At 40.5% G+C, this 23,818-nt stretch overlaps 1 protein-coding gene across 7 annotated transcripts in view; it reads right to left on the reverse strand.

Annotated features, from left to right (window-relative positions):
- Positions 1 to 23,818, reverse strand: part of tp73 (tumor protein p73) — a 228,472-nt gene that overhangs the window by 98,787 nt on the left and 105,867 nt on the right. For 6 of the 7 annotated variants that reach the window (XM_073032167.1, XM_073032166.1, XM_073032170.1 and 3 more), the window contains exon 3: positions 23,487 to 23,625. In XM_073032167.1, the coding sequence (XP_072888268.1) occupies positions 23,487 to 23,625 (139 nt within the window). Of the gene's footprint in view, positions 1 to 13; positions 141 to 23,486; positions 23,626 to 23,818 lie in introns of those variants that run through there. The other variant, XM_073032171.1, reaches the window with a different exon arrangement.

Raw genomic sequence — 23,818 nt, forward strand, 5'->3', positions numbered from 1 at the left:
TATAGCCACCTACCGTGGTGCAGTGCTGGGCTGCGTCACTTATGTAAAGCATTTTAGTATTCCCGGATTGTATGTGCAGCTGGGATTGTTCCCACCTCAGGTGTCATCAGGGAGAGAGAGGAGGGATCTTTTTCTATGACTTACACAAACATAATGCAGGATCTACAGCACACCTCACTCACATTTACTAACCAAATCTTGGGGACAATGGAACGGTGAAACACATTGGGACAGCTTCTGTTGCTTTTCCATCTCTTCCTATCTTCCTTTTTCTCTGCCTCTTTCTCAACCCTCTCTCTTGACTGCATCTAACAACAAAACTTGGACCTCCCCTCTATTCCTCATGACTATTCAATTAACCACAAGGCAGGCCCAGACTTGCCCAGCGATGTTTGAGACTATACCATTTCAGATATGTGGTTACAGAGGGGCTTCATTAATTAAAAAGAGAATAGTTTACCTGCAGTGCTTATTAATGTTTCCTTTTTTAACATTCAATTTTAACTACTACCAAATTTACCAATTAGTTTGTACATTTTGAAATTCAGCTTGCATTTCAAGTACATTTGGATAGTGGAAAGTCCGAAGCTACTGTGTTCAGCCCTCACCTTGAATATCATTCTCTAGCTACAGATGTCACCTAAGCTGATGACATCCTAATCCCAATACTTTCATCTCCATAATATCACTTGCCTTTCAGTGGTGGCTGGAAACCTATGTATCCGGACCTGACAATTACAAAAGTCCACTGGCTGGCCTCCACAAAACAAAATTCCTCCAAACTTTGTTGCTTGAATACTAATTTGCACCAATTGCCAATCAACTATCATGCCCATACATGTGACTATAAACATGGTGGTTTGATTTGTTTTATGCTCTTGTTTAAATTCTTCCAATGGCCTCACCCCACTGTACTTGATTTCTGCGCTTTTCCACTTTGGGCCTGCTGGCTATTGCCCGTTAGTACCCAGATCAGAAGTTTTGAATTCCTTCTCTAAATCTCCTTCTCTTATACCACACTTGGGTAATCCGATCTATGGTCTCCTTCTTCGGCTTACTGTAAACTAGCATCTAATTATGCACTTTGTGAAGTTTCTTGCAAGATTTTTAACTATATTATTAGCACCCATTAAGTGAAAAATGTTGTTATTGTTGGAATAAAAGCTTCACTGTGGTCTATAACCAATTAAAGTTGATATGTATGCATACATTATCCTTTTTTAAAATATAAATACTGCCTGATGGATCATAGATTTACTAACTTTGATTAAATTTGATTAGACTTGTTAAAATTATTTAATACTTGTCTTATGGAGACTACTTCTATAAACCTCTACCAACACTTCTATTCTTTTTATGTTAATGATTCTTTAGATTTATTTATTTGTTTATTTATTGATATACATTGTGGAATAGGCCCTTCCAGCCATGCCACCCAGCACCCCCCCCCACCCTGATTTAACCCTAGCCTAATCATGGGACAATTTACAATGACCAATTAACCTACCAACCTGTGGGAGGAAACAGAAGCACCTGGAGGAAACCCACACAGTTACAGGAAGAATGTACAAACTCCTTACTGACAGTGGTGGGAATTGAACCTAGGTCACTGGTACTGTAAGGCATTGTGCTAACCACTTGATGCACCATCAATAACTCACGCTGAGACTTAGGAAGTGAGATATCGGCTTTTATTGACTGGAAGAATAAACAGCACTACATCCTGGGGAAAATGAGGGAGAGCAGCAGCCCACAGTCGCCTTTATACAGGGGTCTGTGGGAGGAGCCACAGGAGCAGTCAGCAGGGTCTGTGGGAGGAGCCACAGGAGCAGTCAGACAGGTATATCTAGTTCACCACACCACTACACTACCATGCCGCATCATTACCTGTTTTATGTGTTGTAGATTATTAACTATACCACATAAAGCATGAGAGGTCTAAATCCTTCAAGCATCACACACATTTCCTGTCATACTCAAGCCATCATTTCTTAGATTTTAGCAAATTATCTTGCTGAAGTCAAATGTCACATTTCAAAACATCTGACCTGATGACAGAAATAACAGATGACCAAACCACATATTTCAAAAAAGGCTATTGAGCAGAATGTGCGTTTCAAAACAGGGCTAGAAATTTAGAGCAGTCATAATTGCCATGCCTGAGCTCAAAATATCAGATGCTTATACAAATACCAGGATAGGTTTACTTAGACCACTTTTCCCACGGGATATTTTATATGTCTATAAAATGGTGGAATAGCAAATAGAATTGTGGTAAAAACCCTCTGAACATTAAAGAGACTTTTTAAAAAAAAGAAAGCTACTACAAGCTGCAGAAAAAAAAATAAAATCAGAAAATGACAGAAAGAACTGGCATCCGAACTAACAGATTACATTTTGAGTGAAGTCACATTTCTTATCAAAATAAGTGATGAGTGAAATGGTGGTGAATGTATTGGAAGAAATACTGACTCTTATTTGAAAAATATAGGGGATTATTTGTATGCATGTCAGTAGATATCAGAGTCCAATTTTCATATTTTATCCAAATTATAGCATTGTTTATAATACAGTTGATTCTGGTTAATTGGGACACATCAAGACCAGTTCATTTTAGCTCAGTTAATGGCTGCCCCAATTAGCTAAAGTTTCATGGAAATTGTTAAAAGGTATAAGAAAGACAAACTACTGTTTAACTGAGTAATAAATTATGCATTTAAGTTAAATAGAGAACAAATTAGAACACTATCAATAAAACTACACAACTGTTCTGAATAGATAACGACAGAGGAAGGCAACCATTGTGCGCTGCCATGTTCTTTTGATTGTAAATCAGTAGAAACACTAGCGCAGATAATGGACCAGCTTCATACAATACTTCTAACAATTGCATCCTCCAAATCTTCATTTTTATTTTAACATTCAAGATGATTGTCAATAACACCAAATTCTTCGTAGATCCTTACATGCTGAAGTAGTGAAATTGATTTATTTTTATACCCGGCTGTTTCTGGCACCTCCAAGCCTCTGTCAATAACTATGCTTGAAACCATAATGAGCAAAACAGTTCCGGATTGTCTTGCTGCTTATTTCTCACCAACCATCAGTGACAAAAATCACTGTTTTTTGAACACAAACATATGCAACTGACACTATTTAAAAACTGTTCACTCTAAGCATGGTGTAGTGTCTGACGGCCACTACAAGTGCACACGACTGGTGCTAGTTAGAAACTATTCAGCAACAGTCTCTTCTCCCAATTAAGCGGCATAGTGTCCCAAATAAATGAATGGAACTCCAACTATTTTCTCAATTAGCTTTTTGTTCTTTAAGAGTTCTACCAAATAAATGGCTGCCCTGATTACCACTGGCCCAATTAATCTAAATCAACTGAATATGCATCTCCTTGGATTATTTGCTGATATCCACAAACAGATTAGTTTTATAAACTTGTGACAAAAATGATACCAAGCCAAAATTCCTAGAATTTAGCTAAAATCATACAAGTTCCATTCTCAGATTTTCACCAGTTCCTCTGACTGAAATCACCATAACTATAATGTAATTCCCTGCCCAGTATGGAAAAATATCCCAAGTTAAATTCCCTCAGATTTCTGCAAGAGCAGGCTTATGGAGTAATCATATTACCTGGGTGCCCTAACCTGGTGAGAAGAATGCTTACATTCCTGCTGGAAATGCAAACCCATACATTAAAGGGCCAATACTTTGATCATGTACTTGAAGAGAGCTTTTCTAATTTCTGACTACACTTAGTTCAGGTTTCATAGTCCACCTGAACTCGACTATGAGTTAGTCGATATCCTTCAGAACCAAGTTTCAACTGACATAGCTCTTTAAGACAAAAATAACATGGACAATCATTGTTTTGGGTATTACAAAATTAATACTTAGATGAGGTTGTTTATAGCCACTCAATTCCACCCAGCAAGAACTACAGTATTTAGGAAAGGAAATTATAAAAATTAAGCAAATAAAACTATTTCAGTTGGAAGCACTCAGACAAGCAGTATGTTTCGCTTTCCACAGATACTGTCAGCCCTTCGAAATGTTTCCAGAATTTTTGTCCACATTTCCTATTTCTAGCATCTGCAATTTTTTTCCAATTTCAAAAACATTTTACACCATGTAATGAAGAAAGATGCTGATGTGAGATTTCATACCAGTGAACTACAAATATTCTTGGAAAGTCTCATATGCACAAGTTAATTTTAGGCTGTATAGCCTAAAATTTAAGTTGCTAAGAAACCATTAATTCTTTAACCCTACCCCAATTCTCCTTGACATTAATTGCTCAATTATAAACAAAGAAATTTTAGCTCAGATATTTTCTTCTGCTGGTAGCAACTGTCCCACAGGATTGGGAGGGGTCACATCTAATTACTAAGGCACCTTATAATGTTAAATTTTGCTGCTGCTTCCAGTTTACACAATATTGATCAAACATTAATTTGTACATATTACATCAAGGAAGTCTAGTGGTTGATTTATTTTGCAAAGTTTCGATGGGGATTGTGGTGAAAGAAACTCAGCTTCACAAGTTCAATCCCAGATGATGACGATATTCATAATTTATAGCAAAAGAAAATATAAAAGGGCCGAAATTGTCAAAGAATGAATTTGCATTTATATAGTGCTTTCGATCACTGCAGGATATCACGTTGTTTTATAGTGTCACGTACCCCGGGACCAGGTTAAAGAACCAGCAGAAATGGAAAACACTTTGGAGTCTGGTATTGCTATAAACGAATAATGTTTATTAGTAAACTATGTAATACAGTACTATAAATGTGAATATATCAACCAGGTTAGCACTGATACATATATAGAAGTGTGGAAATAGGAACAAAACTAGGCTCTTTCAAACCTAGGGGTAAATGGGTACAGTCTTATGATGTTGAAGAGAGTTCAGTTCAGTTCGAGGTAGTTAGTTGAGTAACGTTGGAGAGAGAGAGAGACGTGAGAGGTGAGCTGTTGCCGTTGATCTTCCCGTTGTCTTCCGAAATCCTGTTGTAGTCACCAACTATGACCATAGCACATATGAGTGTTCTTCAGTGGTGGAATTATCACCCAGGCAAGGATGGACACACAAATAATTCCCCACTGGTCGCACCTTTTCACACGGTGAGCCACTGATCGATTTCCCTGAATCAATCCTCCAAAAACCCACCTTCATGTGGGTGCACAAAGCTCGTTCAGTGTCCGACACTGTGTGTGTTTCGTGGTGCACCTCTCTCTCCCTCATTGCGCTGGATGCCTCCCTCTCTCTCTCTTAATAGCAGCACAGTTCATAGGGTCTATTCTGGACCCCGTTACAAACTAGGGTGACCCCTGACAATAGCCACTAATTATATTTGATGTACAGTCACTACTGTGATGTAAAAACACAGCTGATGATATCTGAATGAAATGACCCCTATAAACAACAACATCAACTCATTTTTTATGAGGCTGGTTTGAAGAACAAACTTTGGTTCACTCTGAGGTTTGTTAACTGTTTGAGGAAAGGGAGTTTACCTTAAATATGACACTGAAAGTTTACAGTGTTTTGCAGAGTTAAATCAGACTTAAATCAGACCAGTCATATCCTGTCAGATACTCAGACCATATGTGTAAAAGGCATCAGTGACCATGACCTGTTCAGATTTCCCCACAGTATGTCTTAAATGGGTGGCTTCACTGTTGATTTGCAAATTCAAGGTTTTCCTGATTTTTCTTTCTTCCATCTAGAATCCTAGAGTGGCACAGTAATGTAGAAGTTGGCATAAGACTTTACAATACCAGCGATCTCAAAGAGTATGTACGTTATCCTAGTGATCGTGTGGGTTTCCTCCAGATGCTCTGATTTTCTTCCACCTTCTAAAGACGTACATGTTAGAGTTAGTAAGTTATGAGCCTGCTATGTTCATGGCAGAAGCATGACGACACTTGCAGGCTGCCCTTGCACAGGCTCAGACTGCATTGGTCATTGATGCAAACAATACATTTTACTGTGTGTTTCGATGCCTTATGTACATGTGACAAATAAAGCTAATCTTTAACTTTTTTTAAAACTATATTGTATGCCCTGCTTCAGTACCCAAAATATTTTGAGGAAAACAAGTAGTGAGGCTGAAAAATCATGGATTATCTATGATGCCATCTATATCTCTATACAAGGCTGCACTGTGACAACTGACTGTGGCAGCAATACTGGAAAATACTGAAAGCATAAATATAAGGGTTCTAGTGATCTCAGGTATTGCAGAATTCAGTTGGGCATCTAGATATTTGGAATGAGTATTTAGAGCCTGGGCAGGCACCATTGGGCATGAAGTACACCAGTATCAAAGCTACTATGCAATATACATTTGTTCATGCAAATGATTCCAGGATTGAATGGCTTGTCATATTTTGAGCATTTGAATGTACTGGGCCTGAATTCACTGGAAATCAGAAGAATGAGGGGTGACCTCAATGACAACTATCAAATGGTGAAAGGCCTTGACTGGGTGGATGTGGAGAGGATGTTTCCTATAATGGGAGAGGCTAAGACCAGAGGACACAGCTACAGAATAGAGGAGTGTCCTTTTAGAACAGAGATGAGGAAGAATTTCTTTCATCAGAGAGTAGTGAATCTGTGGATTTCTTTGCAACAGGCATCTGTGGAGGCCAAGTCTTTATGTATATTTAAGGCAGAGGTTGATAGGTTCTTGATTGGTCAGAGCATGATGAGATATGGGGAGAAGGCAGGAGATTGGGGCTGAGAGGAGAATGAGATCAGCCATGATGACATGGTGGAGCAGGCTCAATGGGCTGAATGGCCTAATTCTGATCCTATGTTTTATGGTCTTATCAGCATTCTGGCTTGCAGCACCATACAACGGATGATGGCTTTCTTCTTTAAGCTTTTAACTGAACAGGAAAATATGGCAGATGGCCTTGAAAGGACAGCATTAGAAAATATCATATTTGATAATAATAATTGCCTTCTCACCAGTGTCTAGGAAATGTACCTGTCAATATCTACATACTTGCTGGCATACCTTCTTTTAAAATGCTTGTTTGAAACCTTTCCTATCAGCTATGCATCTAATTAGCTCTCCTACTTCTTCCATTGCTACTTGGTATCCATTTTTCTAAGAAGTCCTAGGGAATGTGAAAGAGAATCAGTTACAGGGATATAAGTGAGGGAATACAACTGATGGGAGAGTTGTGAGAGCTGATGTGATAGCATTAATGTCTTTCTTCTATGTCAGAACAAAAGAAGAATTTGATTGTTCTGGATAGAGAATCAAATCCATATCTTTCTCATTTTATATCAGAAGATAAAGAAACTTCAACAAAATAATATCCTTTGAGGATAACAAACAGATTAGCCTTAGTATCTGAAGAATTTAATCCCACAGAATATTGCAAAGTTGCTCATTCTAATCCTACAGTAGGTACTTATACAATAACTTTTTTGGTTACTAGGTTACTGGTATTAAAAACGAAAATTTGTCAACTTAAAGCTAAATTGTAAAGTTCTGGTTTATGACTTAATCCACACTGGCTAACTAGTCAAACAATTTGCCCTTCATTATTTTCTTCCTGAAATCTCTCCATAGTAGTTCTGCACCTTAGACAATAGACAATAGGTGCAGAAGTAGACCATTCAGCCCTTTGAGCCTGCACCACCATTCTGAGATCATGGCTGATCATCGACTATCAATACCCAGTTCCTGCCTTGTCCCCATATCCCTTGATTCCCCTATCCATAAGATACCTATCTAGCTCCTTCTTGAAAGCATCCAGAGAATTGGCCTCCACTGCCTTCCGAGGCAGTGCATTCTAGACACCCACAACTCTCTGGGAGAAGAAGTTTTTCCTTAACTCTGTCCTAAATGACCTACCTCTTATTCTCAAACCATGCCCTCTGGTACTGGACTCTCCCAGCATCTGGAACATATTTCCTGCCTCTATCTTGTTCAATCCCTTAATAATCTTATATGTTGCAATCAGATTCCCTCTCAATCTCCTTAATTCCAGCGCTTACAAGCCCAGTCTCTCTAACCTCTCTGCGTAAGACAATCCAGACATCCCAGGAATTAACCTCGTGAATCTACGCTGCACTTCCTCTACAGTCAGGATGTCCTTCCTTAACCCTGGAGACCAAAACTGTACACAATACTCCAGGTGTGGTCTCACCAGGGCCCTGTACAAATGCAAAAGGATTTCCTTGCTCTTGTACTCAGTTCCCTTTGTAATAAAGGCCAACATGCCATTAGCCTTCTTCACTGCCTGCTGCACTTGCTCATTCACCTTCAGTGACTGATGAACAAGGACTCCTAGATCTCTTTGTATTTCTCCCTTACCTAACTCTACACCGTTCAGGTAATAATCTGCCTTCCTGATCTTACTTCCAAGTGGATAACCTCACACTTATTCACATTAAACATCATCTGCCAAGTATCTGCCCATTCACCCAGCCTATCCATGTCACCCTGAATTCTCCTAACATCCTCATCACGTCACACTGCCACCCAGCTTAGTATCATCAGCAAACTTGCAGATGTTATTCTCAATGCCTTCATCTAAATCATTGATGTAAATTGTAAACAGCTGTGGTCCCAATACCGAGCTCTGTGGCACCCCATTAGTCACCACCTGCCATTCCGAGAAACACCCATTCACCGTTACCCTTTGCTTTCTATCTGCCAACCAGTTTTCTATCCATGTCAATATCTTCCCCCCAATGCCATGATCTCTGATTTTACCCACCAATCTCCTATGTGGGACCTTATCAAATGCCTTCTGAAAATCAAGGTACACTACATCCACTGGATCTCCCTTGTCTAACTTCCTGGTTACATCCTCAAAAAACTCCATTAGATTAGTCAAGCATGACTTGCCCTTGGTAAATCCATGCTGGCTCCGCCCAATCCTATCACTGCTATCTAGATATGCCACTATTTCATCTTTAATAATGGACTCTAGCATCTTCCCCACTACTGATGTTAGGCTGACAGAACAATAGTTCTCCATTTTCTCCCTCCCTCCTTTCTTAAAAAGTGGGATAACATTAGCCATTCTCCAATCCTCAGGAACTGATCCTGAATCTAAGGAACATTGGAAAATGATTACCAATGCATCCGCAATTTCCAGGGCCACCTCCTTTAGTACTCTAGGATGCAGACCATCTGGACCTGGGGATTTGTCAGCCTTCAGTCCCATCAGTCTACTCATCACCATTTCCTTCCTAATGTCAATCTTGTCACCTTGACCAATCTATATCCAGTTTTGGACTGGTGATAACTTTTGGGTGTCAGTCTGAAATACGGATTGTCCATTTTCCTCTGTCGATGTGTCCTGACCCACTGAGTTCCTGCAGGACGTTGAATTTTACTGCCTCAGGTTCCAGCATCTGCAGCTTCTTATGTCCCCACAAACCCTGATTCATCATGACTTTTTTGTGATATAGCCTAACTGAGATTGCTCTGAAGGCAAAACACCCCTTTTCAAGTCAGCATCACTAAAGTACAACCAAATATTACATACCAATCCATCTTTTTGCAGAGGGTGAAGACATGACCGCTAAGCTGATTCAGTGTGCTACGTGCATGATGTGGGAGGTCGGGGACACTGATGGTGCCCCTGGCTGCTACAGCTGTGGAAAGTGCGTCCAGATTCAGCTTCTGAAGGAGCATGTTGCAGCACTGAAGAAAGAACTGGATGACCTCAGGTTTATCTGTGAAAACGAGGGTTTTCTGGACAGGACCTATAGTGAGGTCGTTACACCGAGGATACCGGAAGAAAGAAAGGGGGGCGACGATGAGGAAGGAAAGGATGCTTGAAGTACAGGAGACCCCAGGGGATGTACCTCTCATAAACAGGTTCACCTTCTTGGAAGCTGTCAGGACAGAAGATACTGCCAGTCTGAGAGGCAGACAGGTCTGCGAGCCGAAAATTGGTGCAGAAGCTGAGCCGAGGAGTCAGACATTAGGAAGAGCCGTGGTAGTAGGGGACTCCATAGTAAGAGGTACGGAAAGGGGTTTCTGCGGCAACAGGCGAGATTTAAGGATGGTGTGTTGCCTCCCTGGTGCTAGGATCCAGAACATCACGGACTGATTGCAGGGAATCCTCAAGGGTGAAGGTGAATAGCCGGAAGTGGTAGTGCATGTCGGCACAAATGACATCGGAAAGAAGAGGAAGGACATTCTGCAGCGGGACTTCAGAGAACTTGGAAGAAGGCTGAAAAGCAGGACTTCCAGGGTGGTTATCTCTGGTTTGCTTCCAGTTCCTCATGCTGGAGAGGGCAGGAACAGGGAGATAATGGATCTGAATGTGTGGCTGAGGAACTGGTGCAGGAAGCAAGGATTTACATTCTTGGACCACTGGGATCTGTTTTGGGGGAGGGATGAATTGTACAAAAGGGATGGGTTGCACCTTAATAGGCGGGGGACCAGCATTCTGGCAGACAGGTTTGCCAGTGCAACACGGATGTGTTTAAACTAAGTAGTGGATGAACTGGAAATATAAGGATGGAGTTAAAGGGAAAGTGAAAATAAGAAAAGTTAAAAAGGACAACAGAATCAATGGAGTAGAAAGCTCAAGAAGAGATCATACAGTATGGCCAAGTGAAATAGGAATTGATATGAAAGGAGAGGGGAGTACCGAATTATAAGTATTATATATGAATGCACGAAGTATAAGGAATAAAGTAGATGAGCTTGAGGCTCAGTTGGAAATTGGCAAGTACAATGTTGTGGGAATAACTGAGACATGGCTTCAAACGGACAGGGCCTGGGAAATGAATATTCAAGGATATGCATCTTATCGAAAGGACAGACTGACTGGAAGAGGGGGTGGGGTGGCTCTGTTGGTGAGGAATGATATTCAGTCCCTTGCGAGGGGGGACATAGAAACAAGGGATGTAGAGTCAGTATGGATAGAACTGAGAAATTCTAAGGGTAGAAAGATCCTAACGGGAGTTATCTACAGGCCCCCAAACAGCAGACTGGATGTAGGGTGTAAATTGAATGAAGCATGTTGCAAAGGTAATGATACAGTTGTCATAGGGGATTTCAACATGCAGGTAGACTGGGAGAATCAGAATGGTACTGGACCCCAAGAAAGGGAGTTTGTGGAGTGCCTCTGAGATGGATTCTTAGAACAGCTTGTACTGGAGCCTACCAGGGAGAAGGCAATTCTAGATTTAGTGTTGTGCAATGAACTGGATTTGATCAGGGACCTTGAGGTAAAGGAACCATTAGGAGGTAGTGACCATAATATGATATGTTTTAACCTACAATTTGAGAAGGAGAAGGGAAAATCGGATGTGTCAGTATTACAGTTGAACAAAGGGAACTATGGAGCTATGAGGGAGGAGCTGGCCAAAGTTCAATGGAACAATACCCTAGCAGGGAAGACAGTGGAACAAAAATGGCAGGTATTTCTGGGAATAATGCAGAAGGTGCAGGATCGGTTCATTCCAAAGAGGAAGAAAGATCCTAAGGGGAGGAAGGGGCGGCCATGGCTGACGAGGGAAGTAAAGGGAAGTATAAAAATAAAAGAGAAGTATAACATAGCAAAGATGAGCAGGAAACCGGAGGACTGGGAAGCTTTTAAAAAGCAACAGAAGATAACAAAAAAGGCAATACGCCAAGAAAAAAATAAAGTACGAAGGTAAACTAGCCAAGAATATAAAGGAGGATAGTAAAAGCTTCTTTAGGTATGTGAATAGCAAAAAAATAGTTAAGACCAAAATTGGGCCATTGAGGACAGAAACGGGTGAATTTATTATGGGGAACAAGGAAATGGCAGATGAGTTGAACAGGTACTTTGGATCTGTCTTCACTAGGGAAGACACAAACAATCTCCCAGATGTAATAGTGGCCAAAGGAACTAGGGTAAAGGATGAACTGAAGGAAATTTATATTAGGCAAGAAACGGTGTTGGATAGACTGTTGAGTCTGAAGGCTGATAAGTCCCCGGGACCTGATGGTCTGCATCCCAGGGTACTTAAAGAGGTGGCTCTAGAAATCGTGGACGCATTGGTAATCATTTTCCAATGTTGTATAGATTCAGGAACAGTTCCTGCTGATTGGAGGGTGGCTAATGTTGTCCCACTTCTCAAGAAAGGAGGGAGAGAGAAAACAGGGAATTATAGACCGGTTAGCCTGACGTCAGTGGTGGGAAAGATGCTGGAGTCAATTATAAAAGAGGAAATTACTACACATTTGGATAGCAGTAGAAGGATCAGTCCGAGTCAGCATGGATTTAGGAAGGGAAAATCATGCTTGACTAATCTTCTGGAGTTTTTTGAGGATGTAACTATGAAAATGGACAAGGGAGAGCCAGTGGATATAGTGTAACTGGACTTCCAGAAAGCTTTTGATAAAGTCCCACATAGGAGATTAGTGGGCAAAATTAGGGCACATGGTATTGGGGGCAGAGTATTGACATGGATTGAAAATTGGCTGGCTGACAGGAAACAAAGAGTAGTGATTAACGGGTCCCTTTCGGAATGGCAGGCTGTGACCAGTGGGGTACCGCAAGGTTTGGTGCTGGGACCGCAGCTGTTTACAATATACATCAGGGGTGTCAAACTCATTTTAGGTCACGGGCCGGATTGAGCAAAATGCAGCTTCATGCGGGCCGGATCAGTCGGACGCGTGCGAACGCAGCTTTCGTTGCCTCCGTTTTTTCAGCCTGCTCTCATGTGTCTCAGTCTCGGCTATAAGTACAAAGTGTTTCACATCACAAATTCCGTTTCTTATGAAGAAGACTGCCGAGCAAGACTGCCGAATAAACACTAAAAACCCTGAAAACCTGGTACCTGAATAAACTCAGCATTAGCCATATCATACGCCATAGGCGCTTCGATTACTGGGGCCAGCTTTAATAGTAATTAGATATTATCTCGCGGGCCAAAGATAATTCCACCGCGGGCCGGATTTGGCCCGCGGGCCTTGAGTTTGACATATATGATATACATTAATGATTTAGATGAAGGGATTAAAAGTAACATTAGCAAATTTGCTGATGACACAAAGCTGGGTGGCAGTGTGAAATGTCAGGAGGATGTTATGAGAATGCAGGGTGACTTGGACAGATTGGGTGAGTGGGCAAATGTATGGCAGATGCAGTTTAATGTGGATAAATGTGAGGTTATCCACTTTGGTGGCAAGAACAGGAAGGCAGATTACTATCTAAATGGAGTAAAGTTAGGAAAAGGGGAAGTACAACGAGATCTAGGTGTTCTTGTACATCAGTCAATGAAAACAAGCATGCAGGTACAGCAGGCAGTGAAGAAAGCTAAAGGCATGCTGGCTTTTATAACAAGTGGAATTGAGTATAGGAGTAAGGAGGTCCTTCTGCAGCTGTACAGGGCCCTGGTGAGACCCCACCTGGAGTATTGTGTGCAGTTTTGATCTCCAAATTTGAGGAAGGACATTCTTGCTATTGAGGGAGTGCAGCGTAGGTTCACAAGGTTAATTGCCGGAATGGCAGGACTGTCATATGTTAAAAGATTGGAGCGACTGGGCTTGTATACACTGGAATTTAGAAGGATGAGAGGGGATCTGATTGAAGCATATAAGATTATTAAGGGATTGGACACACTGGAGGCAGGAAGCATGTTCCCGCTGATGGGTGAGTCCAGAACTAGAGGCCACAGTTTAAGAATAAGGGGTAGGCCATTTAGAACAGAGATGCGGAAAAACTTTTTCACCCAGAGAGTGGTGGATATGTGGAATGCTCTGCCCCAGAAGGCAGTGGAGGCCAAGTCTCTGGATGCATTCAAGAGAGAGTTAGATAGAGCTCTTATAGATAGCGGGGTCAAGGGATATGGGGAGAGGGCAGGGACGGGGTACTGATTGTGTATGATCAGCCATGATCACAGTAAATGGCGGTGCTGGCTAGCAGGGCCGAATGGCCTACTCCTGCACCTATTGTCTATTCTCTTTTCTTCAGTTAGAAAGGAATTATTACAAGGGGCTGAACATCCCCAAGTGTGAGAGGAAACTGGAGCACCTGGAAGAGACCAGTGCAGTCATGGGGAGAAAAAAACTCCTTGCAGGCAGTAGCGTGAATTGAACCCAGGTCGCTGGTACTGTACCAGCGACCCGGGTTCAAATGATGGTTGCAAGAAATAAAGGTGGATTGCAATGACACCTAGACTAACAGAAAATCAAATTCTATTTTAATTTCCCAGTTTTTGGCATGTCTAGGGATCACTTGAGCCACTTGAGTAGTAATCATTTGCCCTGAAACTTGAAGCTGCTTTCTTCTGGGCATGTGTTTGATCTAAAAATTATACTCAATGGTGCCCTCTAGTGACACACTGAGAAAATATAACAGGAGTAGCCAGTTAGGCTGAAGACACAGAAGCAGAATTCAGCCATCTGGCCATTGAATCTGCTCTGCCAATTGATCACACCTGATTTAATTTTCCTCTTAACCCTATTCTCTAGCCCTCTCCCTGTAACCTTTGACATCTTCACTAAGTACCTATTAACCACTGCTTTGAATACATGCAATGACTTAGCTTCCAATGATTTGGACACCAAGTATCAATGGAAGAATTAGGAGAGCTGATTAAATGTATAGTTGAAAGAAATTATTTCAAGCAACTTAAACAATGATATTAAAAGAAGGGATGCCAGCAAGAAATAGCAGAATCTAGCCATAAGCCATCTAAAGTCCTTCCAACAGATAGCGTAATGGAAAGAGAATTGGATGCCCAGGAAGTGCGCCTCAGATGGTCATAGTACAAAGGATAAGGAATACAGTACAAAGAAGGGCAACTTAGAACATGGAAGGGTCATTAGATGACGATGCAGATCTGGAATTTAATAGATATAAACACAATAGGATGTGCTGGCCATGTCTTAACTCTAAATTAAGCAAACAATGAAGGCATAATGTACAACTTGACTATTGTAAATTGGAAAATATACATATAAAGAGTTAATATGTAGTTTGCATGTAATATATATAAGGACAAAGAAAGCAGGAAGTGTAGTCCAGCCCTACTTATCAAGAAGATAAAGGTATTATTAAATCAAAGAAAAAGCCTTATAAAGTTACCAACAAACAGCAAATTTAAGGACTATGCTTGTTATCAGAATTCAGCAAAGGAGGGCCAAAGTACTGATGAGGATGGGAAAGAAAAATAACTTAAAACATAAAAAAAAACCTTAAAACAACAAAAAGTCTGTAAGAAATTCTATATACTATATCGATAAAATATTAGTCTGTTAATGTAGGTCTCTTACAGACTAAGTCAACTCCAGATAAATTAACCTTTTTTTGAGTCTCTGTTCACAGAAAACTGCACAGAAAATCACTTGGGGCTACTGGAGTATTAAAGGCCTAAGTTAACAAGGAGCTCAAAGAAATTGGCATGTTTAAATAAAAATGAGTATTGGAAAAATTACTTGGACTGAAAGGCATAAATCTGTAATCCCAGATGATCTGCATCCTAGGATTTTAAGGGTGTTGACTTCAGAGAGGGTAACTGCAGTAGCTGTGCATTTCCAAAATTTTGTAATAGTTTCAATAGATATGAAGGAGGCAAATCTAACTCGACCATTTAAGAAAGGCAAACGCTGGGTACTACACACCAGTTTGTTGCTGGAAGTGTCAAAACTACTAGGTTTGGGCACACTCAGCATTAACTTACTAAAGCAAAAATAACAGAACTGTTGAGTTTGTTTGAGGTTATAATATGCACAGTAAATAAGGGAAAAACAATGAATCTGTTGTATTTGGATTTTCAGGCAGTCTTGAATTAAATGCTATATAAGAGGTTAAAAAGGTAAATTTTCATACTATATTCTATCAGCCATATACTAAGCATATGGCTGATAGAATATAAAATTATGGTAAAAGTATGAGGCAATCCACTTGAATGGGATGAATATAGTAGAATAGAATGAGAATTGGTTATTACACAAAAAATAAAGAAAGAATAAACATAAACACAAGAGCTCCTGCAGATGCAGAAATCCACAGTAACACAGAATGCTGGAGTAAGACAGCAGGTCAGGCAGCATCTATGGAAATCAATCAACAATCGATGTTTCAGGTAGAGACCCTTCATCAGGGCTGCAAAGGAAGGGGGAAGATGCCAGAAGAAGATCGTGGGGAGAGGGGAAGGAGGAAAAGCTTGATGGTGATAGGTGATGTGGCTACGGTAGCAAGTCTGTGTAAGCACATGAAGACTTGGAAGTCAGCAGAGATCACAGTAGGGAAGCAGTGAGCGAGTCTCACAGAACTCCCATCGCAGTAGGTTTAAACTTCTTCAGGGTAGGCACATAATGAATAAACATGTTTTTTTTTCAGCAAGCTGGGACAAATGGCTGCCATGGGTTTGCTACCGGAGAATTTGGATGAAGTGATCAAATTGTAATTGAACATGATCAACTTTGGTGAAGATACAGAGCTGACTGGCAGTATAGGCAATGAGGAAAATGCAGAGAAACTTCATGAGCATTTAGATAAGGTAAATGGATTAGAGAGCATATGGTTGATAGAATATAATGTGGAAAAATATGAGGCCATGCACTTTAATAGAAAAAGAATTAATAAGTATGGTATTTAAATGATTAGTGAAAGGAACGTTCAGAAAGACATGAATGTCTTACACAAGTATCATTTCAAGTTATGAGCAAATGCATCAAGCAGTTAGGAAGGTTGTAAGAGGATTTGAATATAAGATTAGAGATGTCTTGCTCTAATTGTATAAGGCTCTAGTGAGACTGTATCTGGAATATTGTGTGCAGCACTAGTCTCTCTATCTAAAAATGATACACTTGTGATAGAGGGATACAACAAAGATGTGGGATCGATAGTTTGATAGATATTGGTAGATTTTTAAACATTAATGGAATAAGGGGATATAGGGCTATTGCAATAAAGGGACACAACCATTTATTTTTAAGAGTATGAATGGAATGGCTTAGTATGAATGGAATAGCTCACTACATCAAATAATACAGTTGATTATCGGGGGAAACAGCAATCATCAACATATTTTGTTGAATAGCCGAACAGGCACGAGGGCCCAAAAGATTTAATCTTGTTTCTGACTGTTATGTTCTTATGTCATCTGTCTTTATAGACTATGAGATATACATTGATATCAAATTTTAAATAACAGACAGACAATATATTTTAAGTGGAAAAGATTAATGCTGTAACTGAATTTGTCTTGCCTGGCCAAGGGTTGGTCAGTACCAATTGTACAGTCTCTCCTGTTGGATTAAATGCTTTCATTCAAAGCAAAAAGCAAAATCAAATTAAGTCTTAAGAACAAAGTATTCTGTATTTTATAACCAGTATTTTTAGAGAATTGTTTGTCCTGCGGCACCATCCAAAAGCAGTTTAACCTCTTCATTAAGCATTAAAAGCCCATTCAGTATTCAGCTGCCTTAGTTTCTGCCGCATATGGTGTAACTGATCTCTTAGCTGTCAAGCTTGGCTTGGTACATAATTAGTGAATCAAAAGATGCTTTGCTTCTGTTGTATTCGTCATTCTACCCTCCCCTAGGTCAAGGCTATTGGCACACACAGATTCCCTCCATTAAATGAGCTTTTGGTGGGAACAAGGAATCGAGGAGGGAAAAATTCCCATTTAGGAGGGAATCAGAGTTCAGTTAAAACAAATGAATGATTTTCATTTTATGTTTCTCAAGCGATATTACTGTTCAGTAATGCATAATGCAAAATAAAAAGGCACCACTGACAAAGATTTCCTCAAAGGTTGACAAAAAGCCCACTGACCAATCACTAAAACTTTCAGGAAAAATCCCGTGATGAAAATTGTTATGACAATGGAGGCTTTATAAAAGTATATAAAATACTAAACAGGATGACGTAACATTTATATCTTCTACAGTTTCACATATAGGTAGCTCCAAATACTTCTGAGAAAATATGACAGAAAGAAAATTGTTATTTCAAATTACAGAGAGCTCTTCAAATCCTGTAATGTGCAGAATATCAGTTCTACCAAAGTAACTACATAAATTACATGGCATGCAACTTCAGGATTTGATCAGTGACAAAGATTACTGACTAGAACTCCAATGTCAAGCAGGCTTTAGATGATCTGAGTAATGGGATTAACATGCACGAAAAAGTGCACCCTAATGCTCTTGCTTTGGGAGATTTTAACCAGGCCAGTCTAAAAAAAAATCACTAAGCAACTACCATCAACAGGTCACTGGTAATACCAGAGGAAACAACACACTGGATCATTACTACACCATCATCAAGAATGCCTATCGTGCTATTGCACACCCTCACTTCGGGAAGTCTGATCACCTAGTTGTGTTTCTACTCCCTGAGTATAGGCAGAGACTGAAGACTACAGCACCAGCAGTGAGGACCAAGAAGGTATGGGCAAGGGAAACACAAGAACACCTATAGGACTGCTCTGAATCAGTAAACTGTGTTCAGGGTTGCATCTTCGAACCAGGATGAGTATGCTGCAGTTGTTACCGACTTCATTAAAACCTGTGTGGATGAGTACATTCCCAAACCAAAAGCCATGGATGAATCAGGAGGTACGTCATCTGCTGAAGGCTAGATCTGTGGCATTCAAGTCTGGCAACCCAGGCCTGTACCATAAATCTAGGTATGATCTGCGGAGGGCTATTTCAAGGGGAAACAGTCAATTTTGAATGAGGTTGGAGGTGACATTGGATGCATGGCAACTCTGGCAGGGTCTGCAAGGCATTACTCCTTCTATGCACGCTTTGAAAGGGAGAACACAACTACAGCTGTGAAGATCCCTGCTGCACCTGATGACCCTGTGATCTCCGCCTCAGAGGCCGATGTTAGACTGTCTTTAAAAAGAGTGAACCCTCAAAAGGCGGAAGGTACCGATGGAGTACCTAGTAAGGCCCTGAAAACCTGTGTCAACCAATTAGCAGGTGTATTCAAGGACATTTTCAACCTCACTGCTACGGGCAGAAGTTCCCACTTGCTTCAAAAAGGCAACAATTATACCAGTGCCTAAGAAGAATAATGTGGGCTGCCTTGATGACTATCGCCTGGTAGTACTCACATCTACAGTTGTGAAATACCTTGGTCATGACTAGACTGAACTGCTGCCTCAGCAAGGACCTTGAACCATTGCAGTTTGCCTATCGCCACAATAGGCCAATGGCAGACGCAATCTCAGTGGCTCCCCACACGGCTTTAGACCACCTGGACAACACAAACACCTACATCAGGATGCTGTTCATCAACTATAGCTCAGCATTTAATACCATCATTCCCACAATCCTAATTGAGAAGTTGTAGAACCAGGGCCTCTGTACCTCCCTCTGCAATTGGATCCTTGACTTCCTAATTGGAATACCACAATCTGTGTGGATTGGTGATAACATATCCTCCTCGCGGACGATCAACACTGGCGCACCTCAGGGGTGTGTGCATAGCCCACTGTTCTACTCTCTATATACACAAGACTGTGTGGCTAGGCATAGCTCAAATACCATCTATAAACTTGCTGACAATACAACCATTGTTGGTAGAATCTCAGGTGGTAATGAGAGGGCATACAGGAGTGAGATATGCCAACTAGTGGAGTGGTGCCCCAGCAACAACCTGGCACTCAACATCAGTAAGACGAAAGAGCTGACTGTGGACTTCAGGAAGGGTAAGACGAACGAACACATACCAATCTCATAGAGGGATCAGAAATGGAAAGAGTGAGCAGCTTCAAGCTCCTCTGTGTCAAGATCTCTGAGGACCTAACTTGGTCCCAACATATCAATGTGGTTATAAAGAAAGCAAGACAGTGGCTATACTTTATTAGGAGTTTGAAGAAATTTGGCATGTCAACAAATACACTCAAAAACTTCTATAATTGTACCATGCAGAGCATTCTGACAGGCTGCATCATTGTCTGGCATGGAGGGGCTACTGCACAGGACCGAAAGAAGCTGCAGAAGGTTGTAAATCTAGTCAGCTCCATCTTGGGTACTAGCCTACAAAGTACCCAGGACATCTTTCGGGAGCAGAGTCTCAAAAAGGCAGCATCCATTATTAAGGACCTCCAGCACCCAGGGCATGCCCTTTTTTCACTGTTATCATCAGGTAGGAGGTACAGAAGCCTGAAGGCACACACTCAGCGATTCAGGGACAGCTTCTTCCCCTCTGCCATCCGATTCCAAAATGGACATTGAATCTTTGGAGACTAACTTGCTCTTTTTTAAAAATATACAGTACTTCTGTTTTTGCACATTTTAACAAATCTATTCAATATATGTAATTGATTTACTTGTTTATTTATTATTATTTATTTATTTATTTATTTATTTATTTCTCTGCTAGATTATGTATTGCATTGAACTGCTGCTGCTAAGTTAACAAATTTCACGTCACATGCCAGTGATAATAAACCGGATTCTGGTTCTGGTGCACTCCAAGGAGAGGGCAAAAATGGCATGGATGCATTGGGAGCAATGATTATTTAGATCAGGGGTTCCCTACCTGGGGTCCCTGAACCCCTTGCTTAATGGTATTGGTCCATGGCAAAAATGGTTGGGAACCCCTGATTTAGATCATAGTCCAACTACCTTAAAAAAATCATCTAACACCCAGTTCCTAGCACCTGGTCATAAAAGAGGGACCTTGCACTTTTACAAATTCCAAAATACACCAGAGGGACCTACTCTCCCAAGTCAGAGAGGTAGGATGCACACTCCAATGAGGGGGAGAAGTGAGGGTAGGTGATGTGCATCAGGCACTTGACAGTCAGTATTGGCAGCACTCCAGTCTTATTGGGTGTGTTGTGATGAAGAACACAATAAATATAAATACATGAAATAGTGTATACTGTAAATATATTGATTGTATGTCCATAAAGTGATGCTAGATACAGGAGTGCCTATATATAAGATGACTCTGACAAGAAATGATATAGTAGTGGTGGGGTGGGTTGGTGGGTGAATGTGTTAATGCTTGGGGAAAGTAACTGTTTTTGAGTCTGGTGGTGCTGGCATAGATCCTGTGTAGCTTCCCCCTGATGGGAATGGGACAAACACTCCATAGGCAGGGTAGGTGGGATCCTTCACGATATTGCTGGCTTTTTTTCCAGCATCTTTCTGTACATATGCCCTTGATTATGGGTAGGCTGGTGCTGGGTGATGCATTGGGCAGTTCTGTCTATCTGTTGTAGAGTCTTCCTGTCCACTGCAGTGCAGTTTCTGTACCAGGCAGTGATGCAGCATGTTAGGATGCTCCCTCCTGGGCATCTGTAGAAGAATGTGAGCATAGGTAGGCATAGTCCAGGTGTCTTCAGCTTCCATAGAAAGTAAAAGGTGTTAGTGAGCTTTCTTCATTGAGTAAGATATGTCCTGGGATCATCAGAGATTGAGTGTGATGTGCACACCCAGGAGTTTTCCATTGCTGTGCTGTCTAAGTAAAGAGAGGTGTGAGTGATGCAAGTTCTCCTGAAATCAATAATAATCTCACTTGTCCTGTTGACATTGAGGAAAGGGTACTTGACTGGCACCAGACCTTGAGCTCTTCCACCTCCTCTCTGTAGGCTGTCTCGTCATTGTTAGTGATGGGCCATACCATTGCTTAGTATGGCAACTGACTGCAAGAAACTGCAGAGGGTTGTAGATACACCTTACCATCACGGAACCAGTCTCCTTTCTATGGACTCTGTCTATACTCCTCAATGCCTCAGTAAAAAGGTCAGCATAATCAAAGATTCCACCCAGCCCAGATATTCTCTCTTCTCACCTCTCCCATTGCAAAGAAGAAACATAAGCCTAAAAATGTGTATCACCAAGCTCAAGAACAACTTGTATCCCACTGTTATCAGAATCGTGAACAGACCTCTTAAACTTTTAAGATGGACTCTTGACCTCACAATCTATCTCATTACGAACATTGCACTTTATCATTCACTTCTACACTTTATTCTACATCGTTATTTTTCTTACCTTATTCTAGTTCAATACGCTGTGTCATGACTTGATCTGTATAAATAGTACGGAAGAAAAACTTTTCACTGTATTCTGGTAGATGTGACAATAATAAATCAATATCAATAATAAGCAGATCAGACATTAAATGTAGGCCAGGGAATGCCCTTCTAGGTGTGTACTTGGGAGTTAAGAATCATGTGAACTCCTTGATCATATATTTTATGTATCAAAACCTAGTCTGCATTGAAAGTCTAATGGTATTGAAGAAAAATGATGAAATCCAAAGAATCCTTTACAACTTCCTGGTTGTATAGAGCCCAAAGACAGCATCAATCAAAATCTCTGATACCGATATTAACAAACAGGACAGATAGTCTCCGGCACCTTTCTGTGTGTATCCCTGAGATTCCATTCTCTTTGCAATGCCATAATAACTTGCAGCAACTTCTATTAAGTCTCACGAGCCAGCCTAACATTTGGCCTGTTATTCAATCATCTGATGGAGTGTACAACCAGAAAATCCTCATAAACTTCACCTACGACAAAATATCATCTGGCAAAAACTGTCCTTTAAAACTTCAAATGCTGTTTGTACTGCAAGATGATCTTTGAGAATATCATTTGAAGCATTTTTGGTAAAAGTTGAACAAAATAGATGGCAGCAACCTTTTTCTTTTGTGAAATACATGCAGATATTGAACAGCTTTAGAAAATGGATCTAGGAGATGGTGCCACATCTTTAGATCAATTCAAGATTTGATCACTTGCACCTGCATTTTTCTCTACATTCAAGAAGTTGTGGGAAATACGAAGATGTTTACTTTGATAAAATAAATAAAAGCCCTGCAGCTAGAGTGTCACCAGAATTTATCAAGCTTTATAATGTTGTACAAAATGACTGATGGTCAATTGGCAGGTGGGAGAGGGGGTGTTAGATCTGGTAGTCAGGAGAAAGATTGATGGTAAGGGATTGAAGGCATTATCATGAAGGGGAAGAAGTGTTGTGGTGGCTATGGGATAGGACTGGTAGTCATGAGAAAGGTTGCAATTGATGTCCAAAAAATGTTAAAGAGTAGGTTTCATAATCAGGAGCAAAGTTGGTGGGTGTAAAAAGACAGAGGTTGTTGGGTTGGTAGATGTTGGGCTAAAGTTGTGGAATTTGTGTAGCTTGTTCCTCTACACCAGGAGTTTTTAACCTTTTTTTATGCCATGGACCAATACCTTTAAGGGGTCCATGAACCCTAGGTTGGGAACCTCTGCTCTACATCATCCACATTTTAGATATTTCAAACCAATTTATGAATTGTCAATTCATTTATCCAAAATAATATTGCTTACTCTTCTTGAGATACATCACAACATTGTAAATGCCTAACAATGAATATCTTGTCTTTACAACAGAGGAAATGGTTTGATTTTCAGTATCAGCCAGCTGGCATACTATAATCCAAAATTATGACAGTTACACTCCACAATACAAAATTTTTGATCATTATTCCATTACTAATCCACACAAAATGAAGTAAAGTGAGATAGCTTAACCAAACTCACCATCACAGATTCATTCATGTCCCTCATCTGAAACACATCCATGCAAACCTCGGTTCGATTTTGTGACAAGTTTGGCACAGCCTCATTGCTGCTGGAGAGGTTGGTTTGTGGGATATCAAAGTATGTACTGTCTGGTTCTCTGAAACAAATAATTTCCATAGCTCACCAAAAGCATTTCAATGGAATCAATCACAATTTCAGATATGCCAACTCTATTTCTTCATTATTTGGTGAGAAGTATGTAAAGAGCTGTTTTAATTGTAAGGATGTAAGAGATTTTTGCAGAACAAGACTTTTCCATGCTATTTTTCTGAATGCTTGGAAATCCAATT

Source organism: Hemitrygon akajei, chromosome 29 (assembly GCF_048418815.1).
Source record: "Hemitrygon akajei chromosome 29, sHemAka1.3, whole genome shotgun sequence".
Taxonomy (NCBI): Eukaryota; Metazoa; Chordata; class Chondrichthyes; order Myliobatiformes; family Dasyatidae; genus Hemitrygon; species Hemitrygon akajei.